Source organism: Lupinus angustifolius, unplaced genomic scaffold, assembly GCF_001865875.1.
Source record: "Lupinus angustifolius cultivar Tanjil unplaced genomic scaffold, LupAngTanjil_v1.0 Scaffold_134_28, whole genome shotgun sequence".
NCBI lineage: Eukaryota > Viridiplantae > Streptophyta > Magnoliopsida > Fabales > Fabaceae > Lupinus > Lupinus angustifolius.
In genome coordinates, this window is record NW_017725415.1 from 2994 (window position 1) to 13426 (window position 10433).

The 10433-nt window shown below is 36.3% G+C and overlaps 1 protein-coding gene across 1 annotated transcript; it reads left to right on the forward strand.

Moving 5' to 3' along the window:
* The first annotated feature begins 2930 nt into the window (after nucleotides 1–2930).
* On the forward strand, nucleotides 2931–4175 carry LOC109340077. Its single transcript, XM_019577649.1, has 4 exons — nucleotides 2931–3386; nucleotides 3475–3529; nucleotides 3579–4067; nucleotides 4165–4175. The coding sequence occupies exons 1-4, from the start codon at nucleotides 2931–2933 to the stop codon at nucleotides 4173–4175; spliced, it is 1011 nt and encodes a 336-aa protein (XP_019433194.1).
* The last annotated feature ends 6258 nt before the right edge of the window (nucleotides 4176–10433 follow it).

Below are 10433 nucleotides of genomic sequence, written 5' to 3' on the forward strand. Positions count from 1 at the left end.
ATTTTTGTGATCAAAACGTACATATTATATTATTCGGTGATGTTTTCAACTATAAGGCCAATATACATATTTCTTCAAAGGTGTGCATTCTAACATAGAATGTCACTGTCCCGGTTTCCAAATGGTAACCAAATATATATATATATGGGAGGTAGGTTGGTGGCAGTTGGTTCGGATTGGTATTTGAGCAAAAAGCAATTCAATTAGAAAATTTAAAAATAATAACATGTTGTCTCGTTAGTTAGGGTAGTCGACTTTAAGAAATCTGATCAAAAAACTATGTATTTTTGGTTCGGATTTTTAATAAAAAAATAACGTATCTAACATATTTTTAAAGTGTCAATTCACATACAAAATATCTCTAATTTAAAATAATAAATTAGTATGTTTTCAAAGTATCAAATTCATATAAAAATTCAATAAATCTACTCTAAAAATTTAATATCAAGTCTCATACATGTAAATATTTAATTGAACATTAATCATATCTATATGGACTAAAAAAACAACAACAAAATTAAAAATAATAGCAATACTAAAAACACCACGAAAGCAACACAAATAGCACATCATCATAATTTTAATAATAAAAATTGCTAACTAATAAATAATTACACTTTTAACAACTAGAATATACGAGAAATGTACAAATTATATTATCAATTATAAGGTTAATTAGATTTAGAAATGAAATAATTTTTATTTTTTGTATATATATATATATAATTAGTACTAGTATGATCTGGTTTCTGAAATTGTAACAAAAAAAATGAATCAAACAATCAATTTTCTAAACATCAGTCTACATAATTCAAACTACTTTGATTTTTTGACTGATTTTCAAAAAAAAATTAGATTAGTCTGGATTTGAATACCAGTAATGGAAGGTAAATAAGTCTTCATTCCTCTTAGCTTAGGAGTTGATATGATTCCTCATACTGATAACATTGAACCCAAAAAATTCATTTAATAACATTTATAATAATATAGCTAATGTTAAGTAAAACATTAAATGACAAATTTAATATATTAATATAAATAAGGAAGTTTGCCGGATTTTATTGTGATGAAACATGATATTGTATAATCCTAAATTCAATTGAGTTAATTTTGTTTTCAAAACCAATTTAAAGTAATAATTCCCCTTCTAAAAAAAGGAAGGATGAAAGAAATAAAAAAAAGCCTTTAAACAATTTTGCTAAATAAAAGTGGAAGGATGATTAAATGTGATTTTTTTATATTAAATTAATGTTATTAAATGTGAGCAGCATATTAAATTGAAAAAGGATCTATACTAATAATATATTAAACTGATAAAAACTTTTAATGGTCAATAGCAGCAGAAGATACATGTATGGTTAATGGTGATTCTCGCACTAGCAAACCTCCAGACCCTAATGGAGCAACGTCACAGCAACCTCCACGAAGGGCAACAACCTTCAAGGAAAAGGTGTTAGGGATTAAAACTGATACGAGTAACAAAGTGAAGGATCTTCTCAAGGAAGGGATCATGCAGATGGAACTTGTGGAGGGAAACAGATTGTTTCCTAAATTCCTTTTCAAGGAGAAAGATTTCGAGCAGATTTGTCAACCGTGGAAAGAGTGCTTAGTGGTCAAATTGATAGGCAAGCAGATTGGATACACAACAATGTGTGACAAACTCAAAATTCTCTGGAAGTTAAATGGAGGTTTCGAGGTGATGGACGTGCTGAATGGGTATTATATGGTGAAGTTTGACATTCCTCAGGATAAGGAGAAGGCCATGATAGGAGCCCCTTGGCTGATTTTTGATCATTATCTTTCAGTTAAGCCTTGGACACCAGACTTCGTAGCAACTAACTCTAAAATAAATACTACGATGGTCTGGATACGAATTCCAGGGTTGGGAATGCAGTATTATGATGAGAGTATCTTGTTGACCTTATTTACTGCGGTTGGCAAACCGATTCGGGTCGATATGAATACCAAGGATATGCCTCGAGCACGCTTCGCTCGTATCTGCGTGGAGATTAATCTAGACATGCCGGTGGTGGGAAAGCTTTGTCTCCAAGGCATATGGTATAACATTGAATATGAAGGTCTACATTTATTATGTTCATCCTATGGGTGTTATGGTCATCTCTCACGTAATTGTCTTTCCCAATCGTCCAACCTCAGTGGCACTTCCATCACTGTGGCACCCTCATCCTCCACGTGAAGAAATTTGAATGTGGTTGATGATACAACATTGCCATTGTCAGGTACAGTAACTGATACTGAGAATCACGACGAGAATCATGGAATGAACGTGGTTCCTTTAACAGCCCATGGTGAATGGTTGATTGTGGAAAAAAAGAAGAAAAAATCCCAGATCATACGACCTTTAAAGGAGGAGAAAACTAAGGGAGGAAAAAAGGGCAACAGATTCTCCGCCCTTCAAAATCTTTCCAAAACGGTTACACATTTAGTGAATGACGAGTTACATTTTACTACTGGTTCCACTCATGGTGAGCCTTCATCTCATCATCAAAGTAATGCTAAAAAAAGATCTCGACGTGATGAGGGGAAGAGGGGTCCACCCACAGATCTTCATGTTGAGTTTCGTGGGGATTGTGCTCCTTCCAATAAAAATCACAGCACCATCGCAAAAGGAACAGAGAAACTAGACCTGGGACACACCAATCAGTTGAGTACCTCTAAGGCTAAGGTTGATTTTAATCATAGCATGACCGGAGGAGGATCTTCTTCTCAGGAGAATGGTGGAGGTATTTTTCGTAATACTACTATAATTACCAAGGATATTAGCAGCTTCCAATTCGGGGGAGGAAGCATGGCTCAGGATTCAACAAACAAGAGGGCTCCAAGAATGGAGGAGCCTCCTCACCCAGGTCAAGACCATAACATGGTGATCTAATCACCATTGCTGTCTGCATCCACCTACAATTTTCTTTATGGATAGCACAACCTTCAAGATAATAGCTTGGAATATCCATGGTGGAGCAGGTGCTCAATGTAAGCGTCGAGTTAGGGAGCTGGTGCGCACATATAAGCCTTCCATTTTCTCGGTCGTGGAAACACATTGTCATTTTGATAGAGTTTCTTCCTTTTGGCATAGTCTAGGCTATGAGCTTATTAGAGAATCAAGTGCAATTGGTCATTATGGAGGTATCTGGGTGCTTATCCCTCATGTTAGAGATTTCGAGGTTCATGTGGTGGAGTTGTATGACCAGGCTGTTTCAGTGGCTATTCGTCACAAGGGTCGTAGTTGGGTTTGCTCGTTGATATACACAAGCCCTAACTTGTCGAAGCGGCTAGATTTGTGGGCATATTTATCCAGGTTCAGGCTCCGGCACAGTGATCCATGGCTAGTGCTTGGGGATTTTAATGAAATCTATACTCCGTTAGAGGTTGTAGGGGGCCATTTCTGTGACCAGTGAGCTCTGCATATGTTAGATATGATGAGTGATTGTAACTTTATGGACCTTGGCTCAACAGGTTCGAACTTCACTTGGGAAAGGTTGGAAAATGGGAATAGGACTATTGCCAAGAGGTTGGATAGGGCTCTGGGAGACATGAATTGGCGTTTGCTTTTTTTCCAGAGGCTTATGTGGAGGTTTTAGCTCGTGTGTACTCTGACCACACACCTATCATTGTGAGATGCACGGTTGATTCTGGTGATCGTGCAACTCAGCCGTTCAGGTTTCAGGCAGCTTGGGCTACTCATCCATCCTTTACTCAGTTGGTGAGGGATACTTGGAGCAAGCCACCTCCGAGTTTGACAGGTAAGTTGAAAAATATTCATGATGCTGCTACTGTGTTTAATAAAAATGTTTTTGGCTGCATTAATCGGTGGAAGAAGAGAGTGGAGCACCGATTACAAGGTGTTCAGAAAGAGCTTGATTATAGTTCTTCTGAGTCTCTTTGCCGTTTTGAAAGAGCTCTTAGGAAGGAGTATGATGATATTCTTTTTCAAGAGGAGCTTCTTTGGTACCAGAAATCTCGAGAGAATTGGGTGCAGTTTGGGGATCGGAATACCAAGTTCTTTCATATGCAAACGATTGTCAGGAGGAAGAGGAATAAAATTCATGGTTTGTTCATTCATAATGATATTTGGTGTGTGGATCCTGTGATTCTTCAGGAAGAAGCCAGAAGATTTTATATCAATTTATTTCTATTAATGATCAGGTTTGTTGTAACTACATCATGGAGAATAGGACTCCTACTATCTCTGTTGATGATAGAGCCAATTTGATCAAGTCTGTTACTCTTGAGGAGGTTCATTCAGCACTTATGTCCATGCATTCGTACAAAGCACCTGGACCGGATGGTTTCCAAGCTTTCTTTTATAAGCAATATTGGAACATTCTAGGCAAAGACCTTCACCACATGGTCAATATGGCTTTCAGAATGGTAAAGCTGATGATGCTCTCTTAGAAACTCTCATTGTGCTCATTCCTAAGGTTGAGAATCCAAATCGTCTAAAGGACTTGAGACCTATCAGCCTCTGCAATGTAGCCTACAAACTCATTTCAAAGGTTCTAGTTAATAGATTCAGACCTCTCCTTTTTGATCTTGTTGGTCCACTGCAGGGAAGCTTTATTCCAGGTAGGGGAACTAGAGACAACATCATTCTAGCTCAGGAAGTAATGCATACTATTCATACTCACAAGGGGGTGGAGGTTTAGTTGCTTTGAAGATTGATCTGGAAAAAGCTTATGACAGGATTAGCTGGGATTTTTTACGTATGACTCTATATGATTTCGGCTTCCCTCCTAGTATTGTAGATCTCATAATGTGGGGTGTTCAAGGAGCTAATTTATCTGTTCTCTGGAATGGGTCTAAGCTTCCATCCTTTTTACCTCAGCGTGGGCTTAGACAAGGTGATCCGCAATCTCCGTATTTGTTTGTGCTTTGTATGGAGCGTCTGGCTATTCAAATCCAACGTTTAGTTAATGATGGTGTTTGGCATCCCATTCGGGTCACTAGAGAAGGCATTGGTATCTCCCATTTGTTCTTTGTCGATGATGTTCTTCTCTTTTGTCAAGCTTCAAGGAATCAGATTGGCATGGTCACTAATTTGCTTAAGGATTTTTGTAAAGCTTCTGGCATGAGGGTTAACTTGGAGAAATCTAGAATGTTTTGCTCTAAGAATACGAACCAAAATGTTCAGCAGGAGCTCTCGTCCATTTCAGGTATCACTCGGGCAGCGAACTTGGGTAAATACCTTGGTCTTCTTCTTCTTAAAGGAAGGGTCACTAGAGAGAACTTTGCTCCCATTATTGATAAGATCAATACTAGATTAGCTTCTTGGAAGCATAAGTTGCTTAACAAGGCTGGTAGACTATGTCTTGCAAAGTCTGTGTTGACGTCCCTCCCCATCTACTCTATGCAGGCTCTTTGGCTTCCTCAATTGGTGTGTGATCATATTGACAGGCTTGTTCGTAGATGTATTTGGGCTAAATGGGATCAGATAAGAAGCTGGAATTTGGTTGATTGGAATTCTATCTCTCAATCAAAGGCTAAAGGATGCCTTGGTATCCGCAGCGCTCGTTGGAATAATGAAGCTCTCTTGGGGAAGTTGGTCTTTTCTCTTATGCATGATTCAGATAAGTTATGGGTTCAGGTACTTTCCCAGAAGTATTTGACTCATACTTCGGTCTTAATGGCGGACTATCACACTAGGGACTCTTATATCTGGAAAGGCATCGTGAAAGCGAGGGCGACTATTGGTCATGGCTTTGGGGTCTGTCTTGGAGATGGGAACTCCTCCTTATGGTATTCTGACTGGCTAGGTACTGGGAAAATCTGCCACCGCGTCCCTTATGTTCACATTTCAGACTCGGTTCTTGTGGTGGCTGATCTTTGGGTAAATGGAATGAGGAACTTTGATATCTTATACACTGAGTTGCCGAATGATTTGAAGGCTGAGATTATTCAAATTGTGATTCCAATTGTGCCTCTAGGGGACGATATGATTTTATGGAAGATGTGTAATTCTGGCCTATACACGCCAACCTCAGCTTATCGCATGCTATCGGAAGATGAGTGCCCGAGATCAAAATTTTGGAAGCTTATTTGGAGAAGTCAGGCTCCGGAGAAAGTTCGCTTCTTCCTTTGGTTAGTTGGAAGGAAAGCTTTACCATCTAATCTGAAGAGACAACACTGCAACCTTAGTTCCTCCACTGCTTGCCCTCGTTATGGAGCTTCCCGAGAGGATGAGGAGCATATTCTTAGACTCTGTCCAACTAGCTCGACAATATGGAATTAATTCCAGGCATTACTTCCAAATATACCAGTTACGTTGTCCTTTGATGACTGGTTTTTGGCTCATTTAAACTATTCTAATCATGCAATGTCGGTGGCAATTTTCTGGACTTTGTGGAAGTGGCGCAATTCCTTTGTGTTTGAGCAGTTTTCCTGGCCTGTTCAGTTGGTGCAACGTTAAATTCTAATCTCCTTGGTCGAGTTTAGTCGTTGGGGGAGATTAAACAGTTCATCTAATGCAACGGGGTCAATAGTGTGCAAAGGTCAGATTCTTCTATGTACTGATGGCAGCTGGAGTGTGAACCAAGGCTGTATGGGAGGAGGAGCGGTCTTGAGGGATGAAGTTGTTTGCTGGATCTCGGGAATTGCAAGATCTTGGGGTATGGGTGATAGTTTTCAAGCTGAACTTCTGGCTTTCCAAATGGGTCTTCAACACGCTTGGGACCTTGGTTTTAAAGATCTGCTTTGCAACTCAGACTGTTTGGAGCTGGTTAATATTATCTCTAATGGTGCGAATGCTCATCATTATTGGCACCATGATCTTATTCTAGCCATTCGTGACATGTGGGAGTGGAACTGGCAAGTTACTGTTTGCCATATTCCTAGAGAAAAGAATCAGGTTGCTGATGCTTTAGCTAAGTATGCTGCATAAACTTCATCCGTGACTTGCATATGGAAGGCTCCTCCTAGCTTTGCTGTGCACCTTATGTGTCAAGATTGTCTTTCTTAGTTCTTTTTTATGTTTCCACTGTAACCAAAAAAAAATTGAAAAGGATCTCGAATAAGGTTGAACCAGTTTATTATTCAGTCTGATCGCATCACATCACATATAATTAATAATTGTGTATAAATATATAATTATATATAAAAATTAATTATGTATAATTATATTGAAGTAAAGCAAAATAATAATCATGTCTATCCACTTTTTGAAACACAATAAAGCAAAATATTAGAGTAATGTCTTTTTTTTAAAACAATTATGTGAATCATTTGAATTGTTTCCTAGGTTATTCTGATTTAACATAGTTTAATATAATCAGACTTAAATTTTTCCAGTTCAAACCAGTCCAATAGCTCCTTTAATTAAGATTCTGAATTAGAAATGTTTTTAAGTCTACTCCTCATAATATTGCTTTAAACCACTCTTTCAAAACAAAGTATCTAAAATTTCTTAATATCACTTTTTTTAAATATTGAGTGATCAATTTTAAATGATAAATAAAGTAAATAAGATGGAATCTTATAGGGTTATAGTTTTTTTCCTTATTTGTTTAATTTTTTTAACTGCCTCTAGTCATAAAAAACTAATAACATTTTTAAATTTATAAGAGTAAATATATATTTCAGTCTCTCATGTTTTTCGATCTTACTAGTCTGGTTCCTCAAAAATTGAAAAGCTCAAAATGATCCAAAAAATTTCAAATGTAGGTCTAATCCGTCCTTTTAACATGTTTTAAAATACTTGTTATAGACTAATTTGACTCTAAAAAGGACTAAAATGAATAATTACTCAATTTATAATGTTTAATAATGATGGTTGACATATGAGATGTGTGAGGATAATGATGGTTTAAGTTTAAGTTGATTTTATGAAATATATTTTGGTTTTAAAGAGATAAATTTGACCATAATTTTGTTGCATTTATGGATAATGGTTATGTGATGATTGTCCAGGAAAAGATAAGTTTGTTGACTAATTCATTCAAGGGGTTGGATTAAAGAGATAACTTCATCAATAATTATGATTTTCTAGAAAGTCAATCACTAATTTTCAGGTCATGGTATCTAATAACTATGGTATTCATATATGTGTAAATAAATCATATAGGTGAATGAATAGAAACAAGACGTTTAGTGTGTAAAATTAGGTTATATTTTCAGAAAGACTAAAATATTAATGATTCGATTTGTGGAGATAACACTTGTTGGGAGGACAATCACGTATTCCGATGGAGATTAATTCCTTACTTATAAAATAGGGAGATGCATATCAATGTAAGGTTATGCTTATGCCGGATAGGATTGAACCGCTTTGATACCATGTTGTAACACCCCGAAAATTACTCCATAAATATAATGCCCAAAAATGGGTAATTTTTTTTTTAAATAATGTAACGTAAACTTATCATCTTTATATTCGTTTCTTTTTCGGAACATCACTTTAAGTAATACACATTGCGGAAAATAGAAAACCGTTACCTAATGGTAACAAAAAATAACACAATATAACTTTGAATAATACTTCATTTAATAACGGAAAATAACTGTACGAAATACAAGGCGAAAGAAATATTCGCCCAAACTGAAATTACATAAAAGGCTGAGACATCCAGCACATCAAAAAGTACACTACACAGATCTAAGTCGCAAGGGCTTGTGTAGGTGTACCGATCTCCCTCAATCCTCCATGCCCCCTCTTGGGACATCGAGAAGCGGTAACTCCGAATCCTCACAGAACGATCCATCTGAACAAAACGCGATCTGAAGACAAACAGAAAGAAGAGGGAGTAAGACATCTAATGAATATTACTCTTTGACGCATGGAATTACACGAAATATCACATCCAAACAGACACGCTTAATAAACATAATATATACATCACATATAAAAATGCACAATGATGAATGATGTTATAATCTCAGATTATGAGGATCAAAGTACACAATTTTAATGTATGAATGTTATGCTTGTTTCATCCATCCTTTCATCAATATCCTCCCAATATACTATTCAGAAATAACCAAGAGTACAGGTCTAATAACAAGCCGATTTGAACGCACCAAAATTATTCATCACAAGGATATATGATCGATCTGTTCCGAAGAATTGTCAATTTCAGGACAGTGTCATATCAATCACTTTCTAGGCATCCCTATCATTGATCCTGATTGCAAAGAGGGGTTGTTAGAGATCGTCTAGTTTGCGCTGTGAGAATTGTCCGATCCAATAGAATACCTCATCCAGGAATACAAGGGACTCGTCTCACCTAGACTCACCCTCAAGACTTTGCTGACGAACCACCGCCATCGTCGTCCTTCTCAACATCCCGAGGCTCGTTCGTCTCCCGTAAATTTCCTCTCCACTACTTCAGTATCCGTAATGAGTATGCACACTAACCGAGGTTAGTCAATTAAATATTTTAATCATTATTTTATATGATCGGCCCAACCTAAGACATATCCGATATGAATGCTTCTTGTGGGACCCGATTTTACGTCAACACGTAAATAGAGGAATAACATCCCTACCACTACGAACCATCGCTGAATCACCCTGGACGGCCACATGGCCAAGTGTTGAAAGCATTATTCGGTGTTTATTTTAGTTGGGAGTTTTCTTCTCTCAACAAATCGTCCTGACAGTAGTGTCAATTTGTTGAAAGATTAATACTCTCATTTTTGTTATGTTCCTTTGTAAGTAAGAGAACTCGGTTTATTCTTTGTTCGCCATCTCGGCTTTGGTGAAATAAATTCCAACGCCGGTATAATAGTTTCAAGAATATTCCAGTTACAACTTACTTTCTTAATAATCATGTGAATAAGTCATTCATTCTTTGCTCCATCTCGGCTTTGTTAGAATAAATTCTAACGCCGGTATAATGGTATCGAAGCAATTACCTATTACATAATTATTAAGTACCTTTGAATACCATCTCGATTTTGTGGAATAAATTCCAACACCGGTTTAATGGTATTCTAATAAGTGATGAATAGTTAGTTGTTAGATACAAATAAATAAATAAAGAACAAAAGAATAATAAATTTAGTGACCTTTTATTTATTTACTCCCTTTCGGGTTCATTTTATTAACATACCAAACTTCTTCCTTAAAGAATGTTGGTATTAAAGAATAAAATGCGGAAAGTAAATAACAATAAATAAAAGTTAGTAAGTTAGTTCATCACTTTTGTATATTAAAATGTGTTTTCAACAAATAAATTTATTGATAACACTTTACTATTTTACAATTTACACATCTTTCAAGATTCAATTGTAGTATAGTATATGGTCATGTCAACCCACAAGGAATTTCCTAATAAAATGAATTATATAAATATGTCAAAGCACAAATAATGGAGTTGAACATATTTTGACGGTTTTAATTTGAAGTGAATATAAACAAGTAACAATAAACATAAAACTAAATATTAACAAATTCTTGAGAAGACAAAATCATTTTGAATAAG

What these genes read in the sequence shown, in the direction of transcription:
- LOC109340077 (XM_019577649.1), top strand. Translation starts at nt 2,931, where the DNA reads ATGGATAGCACAACCTTCAAGATAATAGCTTGGAATATCCATGGTGGA. An exon ending in AAATCTATACTCCGTTAGAG is followed by an intron (nt 3,387 to 3,474) that starts GTTGTAGGGGGC and finishes TTGGCTCAACAG; the next exon opens with GTTCGAACTTCACTTGGGAA. An exon ending in AATAGGACTATTGCCAAGAG is followed by an intron (nt 3,530 to 3,578) that starts GTTGGATAGGGC and finishes CTTTTTTTCCAG; the next exon opens with AGGCTTATGTGGAGGTTTTA.